Here is a 20,754-nt window from a genome sequence, read left to right as displayed (position 1 = left end):
ACTCGTAATATATTTATAAAGTAGGAGGAATTTTAAAGCTATTTACCATAGGGTTGTGTAACTGCTGAATTAACTTTACTAATCACAAAACAGATAATTCAGAGACTCAAACCAAGAGACATTCCTAATGTTATATAATTTACCTTTCACCTGTGCAAAACTTAATTTAAATGCTATTTAAGAGATAACCTACTGCTGTTCTCAAGTTATTTCCATTTGTCTGTAAACTAAATTTTAGTAGCCATTAAAGTAAAAATGCCAAATACACATTTTAATCAATGATTTTCCATCTTAAATACAAGGATTTGGAATCTGACAACATCTTTTATTGAAGCACAGCAGTATTAATTAGCAATAACAGTTGTTGTTGAATAATAATGTAAAGACAGTCCTACCATAAGAAGTAAAAAAATCATACCTTCTAGAAACCATTCTCTTTAAGCGAAGTTTGTTTTCTTTCATTTCATAATTTCATTCCTTTCCCACAAGAGTCATAATGCTTTGTGTTTGGGAGCCATTTTGTGCTTCAAAAATGTAAACAATAATTTGTTCATATAAGATACTTGGAAATGTGATTCTTTTAAAAATGAGTGTCAGCAGCTGGGCACAGTGGCTCACGCCTGTAATCCCAGCACTTTGGGAGGCCAAGGTGGGTGGATCACGAGGTCAGGAGTTTAAGCGTGGCATGGCCAATATGGTGAAACCACATCTCTACTAAAAATACAAAAATTAGCTGGGCGTGGTGGCACGCGCCTGTAATCCCAGCTACTCAGGAGGCTGAGGCAGGAGAACCACTTGAAACTGGAAGGCAGAGGTTGTAGTGAGCTGAGATTGTGCCATTGCACTCCAGGCTAGATGAAAGAGCGAAACTCCATCTCAAAAATAAAAAAATAAAAATAAAAATAAATAAAAAAAGAAAAATAAAAAAAGTGTCAGCATTTGTGCTTATATCGTAGGTGGCAGCAGATAGTTCTGTGTGTTGGGTAAGATCTCATTACCTGTGTGTTTGTATGTATGCATACCTTCCAAATGTTGGCATTTTATGAATAATTACTTAAAGTCTTTTAAAATAGCCTAATTTTTCAGCAGGTGAATTTTTCTAACCATATTTCTCCCATCGTATGCTAAAGCTTCTTCACTGAAGTTATGGTCCAAGATTAAGACAACTTACCTCGAAAAAATTATTTAAAAGTTGACTCAATAGTCCATGGATCCATTGAGCAAATCTTTGTTGAACATCTGTTTCCCAGGCAATATACTAGGAACTGGACATACAACACTGAACAAGATACAGTACTTAGATACCACTAGAGGACATGAACATAAACCAATATGCCAATCTTAAGTACACTAAATTATCAGTTATTGAGCTGTTGTAAGTGTTACAAGCAAACAACAAACAAACTAAACATCTAGGGGCAGAGTCATTTCAGTTGTGCTGAGGAGACGGTGGTCTGGGAAGGCCTTTGCTGCACAATGAAGTGAGGAAGCAGGTCACGTGAATAGGAAGAAATGGCAGCGCAAGGACCTTAAGAAGGTGCATGCTTGAGGAACAAGAAAGAGCCCAGTGTGTCTGGGGCACAGGAGTGAATGGAAACTGGTGAGAAAGGAGGAAGGAAAAGAGGTAAAGTTCAACTGGCAGATTTTATCAATCTTTAGATTTTATCCTGTGATTGAAAGCCACTAGAGGATTTTGCAGAGGAAAGTATATTTTTTCCTTCCTAAAGCTTACTCTGGATTTTCTGTGAGGAATGCATAGAAGGAAACCAAGAGTGGAAGCAGAAAAGCCAGGTAGGAAGCTGTTAGTAGCTCTGGGGAGAATTGGTGTCTTGCACTAGGAGGGGAGTTGCTTGATACTGGATAGATTGTGAAGGTGCTGTCAACCAGATTTGCCAATGGATTGATTTTTCGATGCAACAAAGAAAGATTTCAGGATGACTCCTGGGCTTCTGGTCTGGTGAAGTGTGATGCTGTCGGGGAGATCTGGGCTGTGGGCTCTGTAGGGGAATCAAGCTCCATCTGTTTTGTATGTTACATGTGTGTGCCCCTCCAAATGCAGATGTTCAGCGGTAAGATGTGTGAGTTCAGGGGCGAAGTCAGGTTGAAGATAGGGGAATGGATAGAGACAAATAGAAATAATGAAGTATGGAATTTAAAACCATGGGACTAAGTGAGGTCACCTGGAGAGTGAGCAAAGCTAGAGAAGAGGAGTCTGAGGACAGAGTCACAGCCACACCAATCTAGAGGTTAAAATGAGAAAGACATACCAGAAATGGAGGTTGAAAATAAATAGCCCGGGAGAAATAAGACAAATTGAGGAGAGTTTGATGTCTCTGTCCCAAGGGTAGAAAGTGATGAAGAAAGAGGGAGTAGGGGAAAATTTGGGTAACAACCAGAAGTGTTAGGGGGTGAGAAAGAGATGATCCCATGAGGTAATCGGAGATGATTTTCCATGAAATGATGACGAGGTGGTTGTGAAATTATAAGAATGTATCCATGATACCTTCAGAATCAGGTAGGGCTTGGCAACTGCATAGAAAGAAGCCACATAAATAAGTTCTTACTTTGGACTCTGTATGAACAGATTCATTCTCACTGGGGAATCTGAGGCAGCCTACCAGAGTAATTACTATTTTTCTTGGTATAAGCTGCGTCAGAGCCCCCAGTGAGAACAAAACCACTTGCAGAACTTCCTTCTATGCAATTGCCAACATAAATGAAGCACCCCTTTCTTCACTGGGATGACACATGAAAAATGACAACAGATGCAGTTACTCTACTTCTCGTATATTAATCCTGTTTCTATAAAGGTGAGTTTGGTTTATTCCCCATATTGGCTTCTTATAGGTTCACGTTCAGCAGGATGTTAGAGGCACACTCATACAACATACATCAACATACATAGATGTTTATAAATAGACCTACTGTATTTAGTGACATGGATACACCGGGACTTACAGCTCATGTAGCAGAAGGCACACAAAAACATGGCTTAAAAACAAAGTGGTTTATTTGCTCACAAAACAGAAAGTTCAGAAGTTGACAATTCAGACAGTGGCTGCAGCTTCGTGATGGTTTCTGAGTCTCAGGTTTCCTCTGTTCCCCACTCTGTCTTCCTTAGCAGGTGGCATTTATCCCCATGACTTCCAGCAGGCTCTGGCGCCTCTGGGTGTTGCATCTGTGTTCTGTGGGAAAGAGATAAATGGCGAAAGACCATACTTTTTTCGGGGGGACTTTATATTTTTATTGGATACGGGAAATCTCCACACACTTGATACTTCTGCCTCCTAATCATTGTCCAGAACCGAGTCACATGGTTGCCCTAGCTACATGGGAATCTGGGAATGTGATCTTTTCTTTTCTTCTTTTCTCTTCTCTTCTTTTCTTCCTTTTCTTTTTCTTTTTTTTTCTCGCTCTCTTCTTTCTTTCTTTTCTGTCTCTCTCTCCTCTCTCTTCTCTCTCCCTTTCTTCCTTGACAAGTGGACATCTTAGAGGAATAGTAGTTCTAGAAGAAAGGGAGATTGGGGAGGCCAAGGCAGATGGATCATGATGTAGGGGTTCAAGACCAGCCTGGCCAACATGATGAAACCCTGTCTCTACTAAAAATACAAAAAAAAAAAAAAAAAAAAAGCCAGGCATGGTGGTCGGCACCTGTAATCCCAGCTACTAAGATTTATAAAGTACGAGGAATTTTTTAAGCTATTTACCATAAGGTTGCATAATTGCTAAATTACTTGAACCTGGGAGGCAGAGGTTGCAGTGAGCTGAGATCGCGATGCCACTGCACTCCTGCCTGGGTGACAGAGCAAGACTCCATCGAAGAAGAAGAAGGAGAAGGAGGAGGAGGAGGAGGAAGAGGAGGAAGAGGAGGAAGAGGAGGAAGAAGAAAATATAGCAATGTCTGTCACAGATACCGAGTTCTGTTTTTGAAGGTTTTAGAAAACTTATTTCCACCCCTGTTTTTATCTGTTATATCCTGTGGCAAAAGTTTGTTAAGAAGTAGGAAAAATATTTGTGAGGACTTTTTGCAAAATTTTCTGTGGCTTCATTACATGACACCAAGCTATTGCAATTATTAATATAGCAAACCAAAATACATGTGATTGTATACTTTTATGGTATGCATTCCCATGCCACGTTCTTACATTTCACACCATTTAGGATTCTTCAGTTACCCGCAGAGTGTCATGCTGAGGTCTGCAGAGTGAGGTGCAGAGAGGAAGAGGCTGGTGGTTCAAAGGCCTGAACAAGTTACTAAACATGTGTCACTGCAAGGCTGGAGGTTATTCTCTCATAAAATAGAGATGATAATACCTGTTTTCTCCTTCACAGGGTCAGTGTGAATCTTTAATGGAGTTCTTGGTACAGAGTGCTTTTAGCTCTTCAGAAATATGACACGAAGTCACAAGATTGGAAGGTTGAAAAATCATCTTCCACTATTTTGCTGCAGGGCAGGACCGCATTCAAACTGTTCCTTAAATATGGCTGGAGTGGAGTTTTTCTGACTTTTGAGAAAACAATGGCAATAGTAATAATGACAGCCCTTTAGTGAGCTCTCAGTGTACACTGTCAGGCACTCATCAATACACTTTCCATCCCTGCTTCTGAAACATCCTTCACTCCTAAGGGTTATCATGGATGACTGTCCTCCTCATTTTGTGAATGAGGAACCTCAGGCTCCAAGGTCGTGCGCTGCCAGGGTTCACATGGCATGATATAAACAGAATGGGTTGTGGTAAACAGAATGAGTTGTAGCATCAGGACTGTTTTGTGACCCAGTTTTGACACTTGTTTGCTGAGATGGCCTTGGAATATTGATTTAACATCCTTAGGGATCAATCTCTTTTGCATCTAAAATTAGGAATAATTGCTCATTGTGATGATTAAGTGAAATTATTTGATATAGATGGCCTTGTATAAGATGCTGAGAGAACTTACATAGGGCTATAAAGGATCTATATTATCGGGGACATGAAAAAATGCTTGTGTTGATATTGAGTTACTATGCTAGTCTCTCTTGCTTCAGTGGGAGATCATTGAGGTCACTTGGAAACAACTGACTCTCTTTGTGATTTCAGGTTGTTGCTTGATGCACCATGCCTCAGTTTCCTTATCTCTAAAGTGGGGCATAATATGAATAACTACTTTGCAGGGCTGTGGTGAGCATTAAATGAAGTGTTTAGGTCATTGTCTTGTATACAGCAACGTATGGTAAAGCCATTATGGAAGGTAAAGTGGGATGCAGAATATTGCGGTCAGACAATAGCCCCATTGATGGGCCATCTTTATTGAGCCATCCTCCCTGTGCAGTTACCATGAGATGGCGCTATGGAGACGTACATAATCACAGTGTCCTTTTCTCCCACTCATTGCTGTTTCTTCAGGCCGAAAGCAAATTGGAACTATTTTTACTTTATTTTATTTTTTAAATTTTGTGCCTTTTAAATATTTAAGGACTTCAACAATAAGAATACATTTAAGGGAAAATGAAATGCATATGAAGTGTGAGGTACATTTTTTATAGTTTCAATGGCCTTTCAATGATCAGAAAACTGAGGCTAAAAGGAGAAACTGTGTTTTTTATTTCTCTTAATATTCATCAGGTTAGAGCTAGCCTTGCAAATACATTTTGGATGCTAAGATATATAGTAAATAAGAAGATCTGGAAACTCAACGACCTTCATGATATAAATTATTCAAGCCATTGTGAGTAGCACATGCCTCCCGCATAATATGTTTTTGTAATCATAGTCGTAGCATTTTTTTTTCATTTGTGTTTTACAAACGGAGGAGTAGAATCTCTAATTGTTTCTTGTCCTCTCATTTTGTTTATGATGAACTCTTGTGTCACTTTCCAAGTTACAGATGCAAAAATGACTTCCAATATTTTCCAAGGAATAATTTAATGGAAATTGCAGGCATTTTGGGAAGAGAGACAACATGGTTCAGTGGAGTAGGACACACCTGTATTCAAATTCCATTCTGGGCCGGGCACAGTGGCTCATGTCTGTAATCCCAGCACATTGGGAGGCCATGGCTGGCTGATCACCTGAGGCCAGGAGTTTGAGACCAGTCTGGCCAAAATGGTGAAACCCTGTCTCTACTAAAAATATAAAAATTAGCGGGGCATGGTGGCGGGCGCCTGTAGACCCAGCTACTCGGGAGGCCGAGACACAAGAAATGCTTGAACCTGGAAGGAGGAAGCCCTAGTGAGCCGAGATCGCGCCAGTGCACTCCAGCCTGAGTGACAGAGTAAGACTGTCAAAAAAAAAAAAAAAAAAAAAAAAAAAAAAAAAAAAAAAAAAATCCATCCTGCACTTTCCATCAGCGCAGTAGAAACCATGCAGCACACATTTTTAGGAGTAAAAGTCCGAAATTGAGATTCTTTTAATCATTCTGTAAGATCTGTATTCCATATTGTTTTGGTCAAGATAAGTTTTTGGTTTCCTATTGGCACTATGCCCTGTTAGTGATAACCAGGAGAGTATGGGGACTACAGGAACCTGGTAGGTTCTCCAAGCCACTTGTCTGGATCTTCTCCTGATGGGTCCTGGCTTGGGTAATCACAGAAGGAACCTTAAAGGAATTAGGTCACTTTGCAGAGTCAATACAGGGTTCTAGACTGGTGAGGAAGCCTAAGAGAAAACCAAGGCTCATAGCAAACTGTGCTAAGACAATATTAATGTGGCCTTCTTTGCAATTAAAATTCAAAGATTGATGCAAAATTCAACGTATTTCCATATGACTCCTTGGTCAGTCATTCTGGCTCATGTGCTGTCTCATTGTAACTCATAATCCTTTCAATCTCTTTTTAGGTTCCCACCTCCAGCCATTTGGAGTAGAGAAGATGTGTTTTTGGCCCTCCTTCTCTTTAGTTTACATTGTAGTGATCTGAATATGTTTTTAGATATGCTGAATGGCCATTAGTGAGAACAGACAAAGTCATCTTGTATACCCTAGTGACTTTGTGTCATGAAAAAAAGTAACCTCTGCATAGAACTGGTCCTGCTAGCTATTACTTTATTAACGTTGGAAATAATAGCTTAGGAACAACTACCACCAAACACAGTCATCATCTTTATCAAAAGCTCTCTGACATGGCATTGACTTTGATCTATCATTATATATAGAAGGCCACTCATTTGTTTTCCCAGGGTTGTATTTTTAAACTAATTTGTTTTGTAGGATTCACCAGGAAATTGTATTTTCTTATGAGGGCAATATTTAGGTTTTTATCAACTGCCTCAATGGCATATATAATTGGCAATGATGTCTTCTGAAAAATGTCTGGATTAAAATGTTTGTATCAAATCTGTATTATGCAGAATTAACCACCCATTTGTGTAGTGTGGTGTGTACGTGTCTGGAGAATATAATAGCCTGGCTTCAGTCCACCATTCCATAGAAGTGGAGTGAACGTCTATTGAGACAAAAGACTTAGGCAGACTTTAAATATCATGATATAATTTCCAGTCCATTCTTAGTTGTGTTGCTTCTTAAAGCATGTGAACTTATCATTATAAGTGTGAAATATCCGTAATCTAGTGTATGTGTGTATGTGTATAAAAATGTCTCATCTATTGGACCACAATTCTTATCATAGACGGATGCCAGCTTACCTGGGAGCATCAGGGCAGGAGCTGAGATTCCAGGGCTTCTAGCTGGAATGGGGAGCTCCTTCCTGCAAGAACCCACACCTGAAACTTGTACACTAAGGAGAGCAGGTACTGAGGGGTAAACACATGTGTCTGTGGCTGTAGTCTGTCCCCTAACATGCTCTGGGGTCTCTGAGGCTCTTCTCCAGCTCTGCTGTAGCTGCAGTTCTGACTGTGGCACTGTCTCCTCTTCTGGAGAGGGGGAGGGAGGGAGGGAGGGTGCAGAGTATGCTCCCCAGTGGTGATGTGTGTGTCTATGAATCTTCACATGTGCACAGAGCCTGGGCTGCTGTCCATTTGGATTCCAGAAAAGGACTCTTGGCCAGAACAATTCAGGTTTTGTAATAGGATACTAACTTAAAAATATTTTTACTTGAGGAGAGGGACTACTTTTTTCAGCTTCACACAAAAATACCATATAATCTAGTAATTGCCTTAGAATAAACTATAATTTCGTAGCCATGTTGCCTAATTTTTAGCAAAAGCTCAGTTGTGACAAATCATATTCTCGGATGTTTGCTCTAAGGAAATGTGGCCAATTCAGTTCTCTAGGCCAGAAGTTTTAGAATTGTGCCTAGTAGTGCCACAGAAGTTTCATAAAATCATCTAACAGCCCACTCTTGGAGAAAAAAACCACTCAAACCACTGAGCTTTTCCATCTTTCAGCTGGAGCACTCCACTTTGCTCTTCTCAATATTGGTATGCAGTGTAGACATTTGAAGAAAAGTTTTGGTTGCTTTTTACTCTTCATCCCTGGATTGAGGCAGGCTGTCAGAGAGCTATGTACTGGAACTTCATTGCTTGACTCCTTGTAGAATAATTTTTACTGATTTGTACTTTGCCACCGTACCCTTGGAGTGTTCCAGGAGTGCCACGAGACTCCACCACAGACAACTTGCTGTTTTATTTGATGAAGTAATGTGTTCAGCACATGGCCCAGCACACCATCTGTATTTATGAGGACTCCTGGTATAAATCCCAACAGTGCTTGGGAACGGGCAATGTCTTTCCCTGGGGGGGAAAAAAAGAAGGCAAAAACTGTGGGCAGGGTGGTATAATTTAATCCTATGCACATGAGGACCATAGACTGCAATAGCTGTTTCTTTGGCCACTAGGAAGCTCATAGTCAGCTTTGCCACCCACCTATAGTAATTGTGTGGCTATATATTTAGGGCAATAACTTCTACCCTTCAGATCCTTTTTACTGTTCATTCCTTTTACCCTCCTGTACCTATATCTTTTTATTTTTCATAATACATGTATTATGGCAAGTTATTTTAGATCTCCTTCACTCCAGTACCATTTTCTTATTATGTTTTGGAAAACTGTACCTGGATGTCTGGTAGCCTCATCAGACTTAATCTATTCTATTCTAAAGTAAAGCACGTTCTCAAATATGCCCCCTTCCTGTTTCCTGTTTTTGTTAAAGGGATCCCATTGGTTCAGGCTTTTAAGTTTGCCCTTCTATCCCTTTTCATATCTTCCTCTTATATAGCACATCCAGTTGTTAACCAGATCCTTTAAATCCAGAAGCAATTTGTATGACTTCTCAAGTCTCTCCTGATCCTTGATCTTTTCGTTTACCAATACCTGCCTGGACTACTGTTTCACTAATTTTCTAACTGCCCTCAATTTCTCTACCATCGTCTACTAGTAATCCGTTATGCACACTGATCCTAGTTATTTAAAAATAATTTACTCTTCTATGATTCTTGCTACTGTTTACAGCATGAAGCCCAAATACCTCATATGCCACTCACAACTCTTTACAATTTGGCTCCCAACCTATGTTTTAAATCTCATCTTAGTCCATTCCTCCCTCTTCTTTGTGTCCTTCACAGCAGCCAGCAGCCTAATCACCAGTCCCCAAACTCAAAACGCATTTCAACGCCTTGTTGTTTTCTCTGCCTGAGATGCCCGTCCTGACTCCTTCAAGTCCTTATGTTTCCCTAGACTCTTCTCAAGTATTATCTTGTGTGAGGCTCTCCTCTCTTTTTCGCATAGTACAGAGGAACTAATTGCCTTGTCCTCAATCTTTCCATCCCACTTTCTTAATACTACTGTTAGCGCATCCCTTGCCCTGCTTTGGACTTGTTGTGTATGTGTATCCCTTTCTCCGAATCATGAGCTCCTCATGGAATTTGTCTGAGCAGAAGGGAGGGAATAAACAACATATCTGCCAACCTGCTTTTAAGAATAAAATGACACAGGGACTGTAGAGTCCATAGAATTGATGATGCCTTCAATGGGTGAGGATTGAAAACTTGGCTAATTAACTGCTGACCTTCAAATGTTAATATTATAAAGACTATCTTCATGGCAATAGAAAATTTGTAATACCATCATAATAAACGTTCTAGCAGTCAAAGTAAGTTTTTATCATTTCTGTACGGAAGAAACTTACCTGATTTTTCTGTACAGAAGAAACTTACCTGATTTTATTTCAGAGAAATAAAAGGTGTACATTTAACATTTAACATAGCTTATATTTACTACTTTCTTTTAATAATATGCACTGTTAAAGCTTATTTTCTTACCAAAAGTATAAATATGAATTAACTACCTCAGGCTTTTGTTTCTTTTCTTTTGAGAGTTTCTAAGGGAATAAAGTAACTACTTTGGATCCTGTAGAGAATCCATGATAATATTATCACGTTACATTGATCTTTTTTTTAACCAAAAGAATAAAATAAAAAGCAATTGGGGAAATAAGCAGTTTTATCATCCAGTGGTAGATTTCATACATGAATACACTTCACTACAAAAAATAATACAAAACATGGTAAAAACAGAATATGGATTTGCTTTTTGTAGCTTTTCCCACAGGGTTATTATATGTACTATCTTCATGGTAATGAAAAATTTGTAATACCATCATAATAAAGGTTCTAGCAGTCAAAATGAGTTTTTATCATTTCTTTACAGAAGAAACTTACCTGATTTTTCTTTTTCTCTTTTAGGAATAGGCAAGTCAAGAGGCTGAAAAATCTGAAGCATGTTTCCAAAGAGCAACCTGACAGTCACTTGCTGGGTATGGAGCTGCATGAGGAATCTCTTTCTATTGCTTTCTCTCTTGCTGTCCCATGCAGCTCATTTGGAAGGCAAAAAGGATAACCAGTTCATCTGGAAACCAGGTAGGAATGTCCTGGCTGTTCCTTTGTCCTGTTTCCATCAACAAGAAGTATATTCTTTCCACCCTTCTTCTTTTCCTTTCTAAAGTAGTGAGAAATATCCAGAGAGGAAAAATAGACTCTTTTTTAAAATTCTGCAGCTTATGTTTGATTTTCACTCCTGCATAATTGTCTTCTCCATCCATGATGCTTGTTATCCTTCTGAATTTTCATGTTGTTGTCAATTAAAGTTATGATTTCCATAGTTACATCTACTTCTCCTTTGTCAAATATTTCACCAGTATGGAGCATATTTGTAGCACAAATGACGTCTGAATTTAGCTGATGTTCTCAGCTAAGAACGCTTGGCCCAGTTCTGCATGTCTCTTTCAGGGTTTAAACTAGTTAGCTATCTATTATTAAATACTTTCCAGCGTAGATCTTCTATGTCTAGGTTTGAGAGCATGAAAAATTATCCTAACAACTTTGCTCATTAGTTGTGACTGTAAAGTCATCTTAATGTATTTTGAGATTCTTAGCTACCTCATGCATGATCCTTTATGTATATGAATAATTTTAGTTGAAGTTTGGAGGCTGGAATATAACTTATGTTCATCTCTAAATATTTCCTTAATTTGGCTGTGAAAAAGATCTGTTAAATTTAATTTCAAAGCCTAATAATTTATTAACTTAAATTATGAACCCTAAACATCTTAGCTCTTCGTATTACTGATGCTTTTCCTTGCTCTGGATTTTAATTTTCTTTAAGTTTCACAATCAGATCATTTAAAATATTTATTGCTTTCTCAAGACTCTATTCTGTCAAATACAGATAACTTATATACTTAATATCTTGGAACTGGAAAATGTGATGTTTTAAAAGATCTATGGTCCTCAAAGAGTTTTCATTTTGACCTCATCATCTGTAAATTAAATAGACTTCAAATGTATTGTGTCACCATGGAAATATGTATAAAAGTGATATTTGTAATATTTAAATAATTTTGCAAAAATGGAAGTGAATTATGCTTTAAAGTCAATGAAGTTAAAAAAAAAAAACACTATTAGAGATACAGTCTGGATGAAATGTAATTGCATTAAAGCCCCTATAAATTAATTTAATTGTGGGCTCCAATACTTCCTTACTGATTTGCATTTTTTTTCCTCACAGTAGTTTTAGGAAGCTTTAGAAATAGTCCCGAAAGTCAGTATTTCCTTTCTGGGCATGGGGTTATTTTGTTTTAATCACAAAAGACAAACATTTGATCAAATCAAAATATGCACATTTTTATGACGACTGTCAAAAGTTTTTTAAAAAAATATGATTAAAATGGAAAGTGGCAAATCTGAAACACGAATGAGATGTGTTAAGAAAATGGGGTTATTTTGAAGCAAGTTTTAAAATAAGGATGCTTTTCTAAAAGTAGGTCATTGGAACAAGATGGTAAAAACAAACTCTACAGTGGATGGATTTTTTTGGTAACTGTCAAACTTAAGTTTCAGAAGTGAGGATCCTTTTCATCATACATAACACATTGTTTAAAATGAACATATGAGTCACTACTGTCACTTCTTCTGGTATTCATTACTTCTTTCCCTTCTTACAGTGCCATCAAAAAGGTAGCAATATAATTTTTTCCTATTTGGTTTTGCTTTCAAAGCAAATTACTTGTATATGACTGACATATTAAAAGTGAAAGAAATCTAAAAGGTGCAAAATTAAGAACAAAACCTCAAATGTATCCCTTTCTAATCTCTTTTGTATCCTCCAGAAAATTTCCTTGGATATGTAAGTACACATTTATGCATATTTAAGTGTATGAATCACACACAAGATACACATATAATTATACTTATAGCTATTAATTAGGTTCTGTTAAGAAAGAAACAGCACATGCAAAGTTGGCAGTTGAGAAGAGTTTCATAGAAGGACATTTACAAAAGTAGGCAAGTGTGAGCAGTGTGTAAGGACAGCAACAAGGGATTGTGCAGTGACCCTGAACTCTATCAGTTGGGAGCCTCTAAAACTTCTGGGTCTGTAGGGGCCGCGAGAAAGAGTGGTTCCCGGAATCTGGAGAGGAATGTTTATAGAGCAGGTATTTGACAAATGCTGTGGGTTTTAAAGGGATACAACCAACCTGCAGCAAATAGGAAGGAGGCCGGGGGAATGAAGGGCCCCACCTCACCTTCCTCCAGCTTTCAGATCTGCCAGGCCTCCTATTGGATGAATTCAACCAAAAACCATAAGGCAGGGGAGCCCATGGTTGTATCCATTCGGGTAAACCTCTTTAGCAGGAAGCAGGATGGAGAATGGTGCACCTGAAAATATTTAATTCATCCATATATGCATATATGTATACACACACATTTCATATAAGTGGAATCATACTCTGCACTGCTTTTTGCAGCTATCTTTGATCATACAATGATATATTGATGAATATTACATATTACTGCACATAGGCCAACCTCATCTTTTAATGATTGCATAGTATTCTTTAGCATTTTTATTTAATAAATTTATCTAGTTTTCCTGCTGCTTTATCTTCGCTTCCTCTATTGCTTAGCATTTCGGTGGCTTCTAGTTTTTTGCTATTATAAATAATGCTGACATGAATGCAGTATTATTTTAAAGGTAAGCAATAATAAATTGATTTGAGGAGTTATATCCCTGGAAAAATTCTAGTTTATAACCTTCAAAGACAACATCAACATCTTAGAATCTGTTACCTATTTACGGATGTGTTTAGTATATTTCATTTTGATTTTTAGCACTGTATTGCAGCTGAAATTAGCTGTATTTTTAGGGTATGTTATCAAATCTAAGAACTCAGGTCCAATGTAATTTGGAATTTGAACAGATTTCCATGGAGACCCAGATAACTATACTTTATTTTAGAAACCTAGAAACCATTCTCTGGGTTTTGATTGCCATGTCAACCACTTTACTCTTTTGCTGGTGTCTATTGCTCCCCACCCCCACACTCCAAATCAGTAGGTCAGATGTTAGTCAACCTCATCCAAATTACTGGCATTTCTAAGTGAGTCCTGGCTTTGGAGAAACAATGGGTTGATGAATAATAAGTGAGTGCTTTATGTTTTTTAGGATTTCCATACTGAGGGAGAGTCTGGTGAGCTATAGGCTGCAAGGTCATTGATCTGGCAAGGCTGTTGAATGCCTGTCATTATTGTGATGAGATCCTATAATCTATATTAGTGTCAGGCACTCTGTTAGCTGTGTCAAGAAAGAAGGATCACGTCAGCAACAGTATCAGATAAGGGACAATGTTGCTGGCTGTTTTAAGTTTCAATATAAAACTGTTCATGCCTGCCTGCTTTGTATAGATGAACAGATTATGGTCTCTGATCCCACAGTACAATCGTGCTCTTTTAAAAAAATTCCTCAGTTTTGGTTCTAAGAGGTTCACTTATTTCTAGTAATACTTATTGAGTCCTTACTGTGTGTCAGACGTTGTTACAAGTACATGAGATAAATTGATTGAGAATAAAATAGACAAATCCCCGGTCCTCATAAAGAGGGTAATAAATATGATCAGTAGTTAAATAGAATATGTTAGATGAGGGCGAGTGCTAAGAAGGAAAGATGAGGCCAGGAGGAGGGATATGCAGTGGGAGCGAGGAGACTAAAAGCTTAAGGAGGTTGTCCATGAGCCTGAGGAAGTGAATCTGAGTAAAGACCTGAGGGAAGTGAGGGAGCCAGCCATGGAAATATCAAGGTGAAGAAGAATATTCCAGATGGTGGGAACAAGAAGGACAAAGGACCTGACGCAGGAGTATGGGGAGCATGCTTGAGGACATGTGGGGAGGGAGGCCAGCGTGCAGGAGCAGAGTGAACATGGGGAGGGTGATGGGAGCTCAGGTCAGATGGGTAACGGGGTCCACATGGGGTATGTCCTCATAGGTCAGAATAAGATTTTGTTTTTTACTCTATGTGAGATAGAAAGACATGGGAGGGTTTTGAGAGGGTGATGACATAAGCTGACTTTCTTATTGACGTTCTTTTCAATAAGATTTGAAGAGGATCCTTGTGCGTGGCTGACTGAGAAGAGCAGGGCAAGGAGACGAGGTAGGAGGCTACTGCGGAATTAAAGGGAAGAGCCATGGTGATAGCTTGAACCAAGGCCATGGCAGTGGAGGTGCGGACAAGGAGTTGAATCTTGGCTATATTATATTTAAGGCCACAATTATCAACCAAAGGCGATTTTGCCCTGCTGGAGACATTTGGCAATGCCTGGAGACATTTCTGATTATCACAACTGGAGGTGCTACTGACATATGTTGACTAGAAGCCAGGGATGCTGATAAACATTCGAAATGTACAGAGCAGTCTCCTACAACAAAGAATTATCAGGTTTCAAAATCTCAACAGTGCCCAGGTTGAGAAACCCTGATTTAAGATAAAGCCATCAGGATTTATTGATGTGGGATGGGTGATACTGACTTTGACCTGAGCAACTGGAAAAGTGGAGTTGCTGTCATTTAATATGGACTAAGAAGGAGCTGGTATACAGGGAATAGTAAACACTCAGTATTGGGCATGCTAAACTTTTGATTCTGTTAGAAATTCATGTGGAGGTGTTCACTAGGAAGTTATGGGGTCTGAATTCAGGAGAGAGGTTTCTGCTGGAGATATGAATTTGAGAGCTACTACCAAAGAGGTAGGATTTAAATATGTAGTCCTAGAAATGAAGGGATGGGCTTGAAATTTGTAATCTGGCATAGGTAGAGGATAAAATTCGAATGTATGGACTGACATGACATTAAAGCAAATTGTTGTGGCAAAATACACACAATATAAACTTTACCATTTTAACCACTTCAAAGTATACAATTCAGTGATATTAGTACATCACAGTGTGGTGGAATCATCACCTCTATCTAATTTCACAACATTTTCATCACCCCGAATTATATTTTGCAAGTGACCTTATACAAAGTCTGGAAAACAAATTATGTTTTGAATAATAAGTTCTGAAATAGAAGAAAACTCCATATTTGTTGTGTGTGTGTGACAGGCTTTTAAAATAGCCTTCAGTCATCCTAAGAGATTACTCTTGATATAGTTTGGAAGTTTGTTCCATCTAAGTCTTACATTACAATGTAATCCCCAATGATGGAGGTGGGGCCAGGTGGCAGGTGTTTGGATCATAGTAGGGATCCCTCAAGAATGGCTTGGTGTCATCCTGGCAGTAGTGAGTGAGTTCTTGCTCTGTTAGTTCATGAGAGATTTGGTTGTTTAAAAGAGCATGGCTCCTACCCCCCATCTTGCTCCGTCTCACCGTGTGACACACTGGCTCTCCCTTTACCTTCCTCCCTGATTGTAAGCTTCCTGAGGTCTCACCAGAAGCAGATCCTAGCATTGTGCTTCCTGTACAATCTGTAGAACGATGAGCCAAATTAAACATTTTCTTTATAAATTACCTAGTCTCTAGTACTCCTTTAGAGAAATGAAAACAGACTAATACAGGTATAATACTAACACTAATATAGACTAATACTAATACAGGTAAACCAATGTTCAAATCCTGGTTGTCTAAGGGAAAAAAGTTGTTTAACCTCTCTGAGTCATATTTGTCCTTCTGAAAATGGATATTGATAATAAACACTTCACAGGACTCTTTGAGAATTAAGTAAGACACGATTTGAAATACCTAATATATAGCAGCTATTCAATAACTGTTAGCTACTATTTCTATCATTATTATATAATAATTTCAGGTTTAAAATATTTAATTGTGCTTTCATGTTATACAGTTTCTGTATACTTCTATTTCTTAGACATACAAAAAAGAGGGGATTATTTGACAGGTATGTGCACTTTATTAATTAATGGTCAAAATTGTTTCACTTTTTTAGTTCTAAAACTTTCTTTATGTATGCCAAATTCTAGGAAAGTTTTAATTTCAGTAGCTCATGCTCAATGAATAAAATCTGTGAAGATAATGACCTATTTCTAAGAACTAAGTGTATAAATTGGAATTAATATTTTGGGAAAAAAGAGACTATGAAAATTACATTGCTTAAGGAATAAAGTATCTTACATATATTAATATTTAATTATAGCTTAAATAGTGTTTTCAGTATTGAATGTACTTTAAGGAAAAAATTGCATTATGTTTATTACCTATTTATATATTGAAGGTTAGGAATTTTAGAGAAAATAAAATGTTCTTAGGAGAGAGCTATTTTTTAAAATATGTGCTAGAAGTTCATGAAATTTATTTTCTGGAAATTTTACTTATGTTGACATCATTTTAATTACTTCCATGGATATTGGTTTATCTAAGAGGCATGAGTGTTAAATCAGCAGTATCCAAAAGTGTAGACATATGGCCTGGGGTTCACCACTAAACATTCTAATTTTTTTGTAGACTACAATCCCTAATTTTCCAATGTTTCCAGTAGATCAGAAAAACATCCATCTTACCCAAATTGCATAAAGTAAATTACTCTGCTATATTTTTTCTAAGTAGTATTAAAATGTAGGCTCCCGGAGGACAGGGCGTTTTGCTGATTTTATTCAACAATATACTCCAGGTATCAAGAATATAAATAACTTATATAATAAGAATATAATATAGAAAATAGCCCTAGCACATTAAGCCAAATAAGGGGCACTGTTTTTGGGGGTGTGTGTGTGTGTGCTTGTGTGTGTGTGCCTGTATTTAGGGGAGTTGAGAAGAGATGAAAGTATGACCCATGTTATTCTAGAGCTTGTAGTATATATTGAGGAGAGGATATAAAACGTCTGTAAATTAAAGTCAAACTTATAAATATAAATCAGTAAATGTGAAAATATATTTCCATGTCACTTTATTCCAGTACCATTTCTGATCGTCTCTGGAAAACACGTTGAACTCAATCTTTAAAAAACAGGCTCACATAGTTAAAGATGTAAATATTATTCTAAATCTTATAATGAGATATAGTTATATCTTACCTTCCAGTTCAATTCCATAAAGAGACAGTTTCAACTCTTTTTGCTGTTTATTCTGATATTCACCTTTATATTTCTAGGTAATATGCTCATGAGTGATATTTCTTAGTTGATAGGTATTCGATAGTTCCTATTGACTCTCTCTTATGTTAGTTAAGCATTTATCTCTCCTAGATCTACTCCTCTCCTCCTTAGTACAGTTATTCAAAATAGTTATATCAAAATACTTAAATCAACAAACAGTGCTCATACTCTTTTTTTTTTTTTTTTTTTGAGACGGAGTCTCGCTCTGTCGCCCAGGCTGGAGTGCAGTGGCGCGATCTCTCGGCTCACTGCAAGCTCCGCCTCCCGGGTTCACGCCATTCTCCTGCCTCAGCCTCCCGAGTAGCTGGGACCACAGGCGCCCACAACCGCGCCCGGCTAATTGTTTTTTGTATTTTTAGTAGAGACGGGGTTTCACCGTGGTCTCGATCTCCTGACCTTGTGATCCGCCCGCCTCGGCCTCCCAAAGTGCTGGGATTACAGGCGTGAGCCACCGCGCCCGGCTCACAGTGCTCATACTCTATGTAGTGTCCCCTGCTGAGCCAAGCAGTGTGCTGTGCACCCGCATCCTTTCTTGTCCAGCTTTTTCTTTTACATAGAAATGAAAAATTTCCTCCTTTTTTGTTTTGCTTGGTTTTCTTTGAAGCTACTGCTGCTTTTCCCCAAAGCTCCATTTGCTGTGTCACATGCCCATCATTAATTTGTTCAAAGATTCAAGCGCAGTTCTAAGTGCTCGATCACATGTTTTCTTTGGGAGATTTTCCCACAGTCCTGTCTCCCTGCACAGCCTGCACAGTCATCATCTGTGGAACATCCTTTTGCTCTCACTCATCTTGAATCCCTTGTTTCCTGTTCTGTTTCTCTTCTTTGCCTTTATTGCTGTGTTTTCCAGACGCATCCTCTAGTCCTGCTGAAGTAGGGTGTACTGGAAGTAATTTTTCAAATCCTTTGATGTCTGAAAGGGTCTTTATGCTTGTCATATACTTGATGGATAGCTTGGGTGTGACATTCAAGGTTAAAAAGCATTTTTTTTCCTTCAGAATTTTGAGAGTCTTGCCTTATTGTATTATAGTCCCCAGTGCCATTACTGAGAAGTTTGATGCCATTCTGATCTTGCCTTTTTGTACCTTGGTACCTGTTTTCTTGTTATTCTTTCTCTGGAATCTTTTTTATCCATAAAGTTCTGAAATTTCATGATTATATGCTTTGAGGTAAGCCTTTTTTCCTTATTGTGCTAGATGTTTGTAGGATATTTCCATTAGTGTACTCATTACTCGTTCATGTCCATGTCATCTTCTTCTCCTTCTTCAAGACGGAGTCTTTCTCCGTCACCCAGGCTGGAGTGCAATAGTGTGGTCTCAGCTCACTGCAGCCTCCACCTCCTGGGTTCAAGCAATTCTTCTGCCTCAGCCTCCTGAGTAGCTGGGACTACAGGTGCCCACCAACATGCCCGGCTAAGTTTTTGTATTTTTAGTAGAGACGGGGTTTCATCATGTTGGCCAGGCTGGTCTCGAACTCCTGACCTCAGGTGATCCACTCGCCTTGGCCTCCCAAAGTGTTGGGATTATAGGTGTGAGCTACCATGACTGGCCATATTCTATACTTCTGAGACTTTTTTTTATGCAATTTCTTCTCTGTTGTATCAGTTCCTTCTGAAACTCTTTAGACAAAGGTTTGACCTCTCTGACTGATCTTCAATTTTTAGATAGTTTCCTTATTTGTCTTTTGTTTGTAGATTTATTTTAATTTCTAAAGTTTTTTCTACTTCATCTTTTAACTATTATTTTGAACATTTTTTTATTTCTACAATCCTGTCTTTAATTTGTAAGGTCTTTTGCTTGTTCTATGATTTTTTTTAATTGCATCTTGTTTCATAGATGTAGTGGCTTTTCATTCAGAGGATATTAAGGGTAGTTTAATCTTTTTCCTTTCATTCTCTGCACCATTTATGCTTCCTCTGAGTCATTTTTTCCTGTTTCCTTCATTTATGTGTTTGACCGTGGCCTCTGACATAGTGAGCTTTCTTCTAATGTCTATTTATTATTGGCTATCTCTTTAGTGTTTCACAGTATTAAAAGCAAGACAGTAAAACAGATTCAACATTCTGTGTATATGACTCAGCTGTTGGGCTTCATTGTCAAAATAGTTTTGTGTGGAGAGCTAGCTTTTTAGTTGGAGCATGGGTCCCTCAAAAAATCTGTATTTATCAATACCCAAAGGTTTTTCTCTGGAGCTGTATTCTTGAAGGTGGAGGCTACGCAGCTATAACAAAGCTCCAAAATACAGTGGCTTAAAAAAATAGAAGCTCAGGCCGGGCGCGGTGGCTCAAGCCTGTAATCCCAGCACTTTGGGAGGCCGAGACGGGCGGATCACGAGGTCAGGAGATCGAGACCATCCTGGCTAACATGGTGAAACCCCGTCTCTACTAAAATATACAAAAAACTAGCCGGGCGAGGTGGCGGGCGCCTGTAGTCCCAGCTACTCGGGAGGCTGAGGCAGGAGAATGGCGTGAACCCGGGAGGCGGAGCTTGCAGTGAGCCGAGATCCGGCCACTGCACTCCAGCATGGGCGGCAGAGCAAGACTCCGTCTCAAAAAAAAAAAAAAAAAAAAAAAAAAAATAGAAGCTCAGATCTCTTATGTGAAATCATGTAGTTAGTGGTCCAGACTGGAGGCTCTGCTCCATGTGTCCATTCAGCCAGGCACTTTTCCTTCATATTCGGGAAAGACATCATTCTCTACCCATTCAAGCTGGGTCACAGGCATTTCCATGTTCTAGCTGATGAAAAGAGGGAAGAGCTGAAGTCCAGAACAACAGATTTCAAACAAGTGACACAGCAGTTCCGTCCATGTTCCAATTCTCTATTGCTGTGTAATAGCTCACCCCAAAATAGTGACTTAAAACAATAACAGTCACCAATTTTGTTCACACATCAGTGGGTCATTAGGCCCTGCTAAGTGTTCTCACCTGGGCTCGTTCTCATGCGCCAT

At 38.6% G+C, this 20,754-nt stretch overlaps 2 protein-coding genes across 2 annotated transcripts in view; one reads left to right on the top strand and one right to left on the bottom strand.

Moving 5' to 3' along the window:
* DARS1 (aspartyl-tRNA synthetase 1) overlaps positions 1-20,754 on the bottom strand; it is a 1,211,452-nt gene that overhangs the window by 991,581 nt on the left and 199,117 nt on the right. The gene's annotated exons all lie outside the window — the stretch shown is intronic.
* Positions 10,616-20,754, top strand: part of THSD7B (thrombospondin type 1 domain containing 7B) — a 790,054-nt gene continuing 779,915 nt past the window's right edge. The window contains exon 1 of the mRNA XM_050750933.1: positions 10,616-10,789. Within this exon, the coding sequence (XP_050606890.1) occupies positions 10,651-10,789 (139 nt within the window). The 5' untranslated portion in view covers positions 10,616-10,650. The remainder of the gene's footprint in view (positions 10,790-20,754) is intronic.

This window comes from Macaca thibetana, chromosome 12 (assembly GCF_024542745.1).
Source record: "Macaca thibetana thibetana isolate TM-01 chromosome 12, ASM2454274v1, whole genome shotgun sequence".
Lineage (NCBI taxonomy): Eukaryota > Metazoa > Chordata > Mammalia > Primates > Cercopithecidae > Macaca > Macaca thibetana.
Note: the sequence above shows the minus strand (reverse complement) of the source record. Positions and strands in the feature narration are given on the sequence as shown.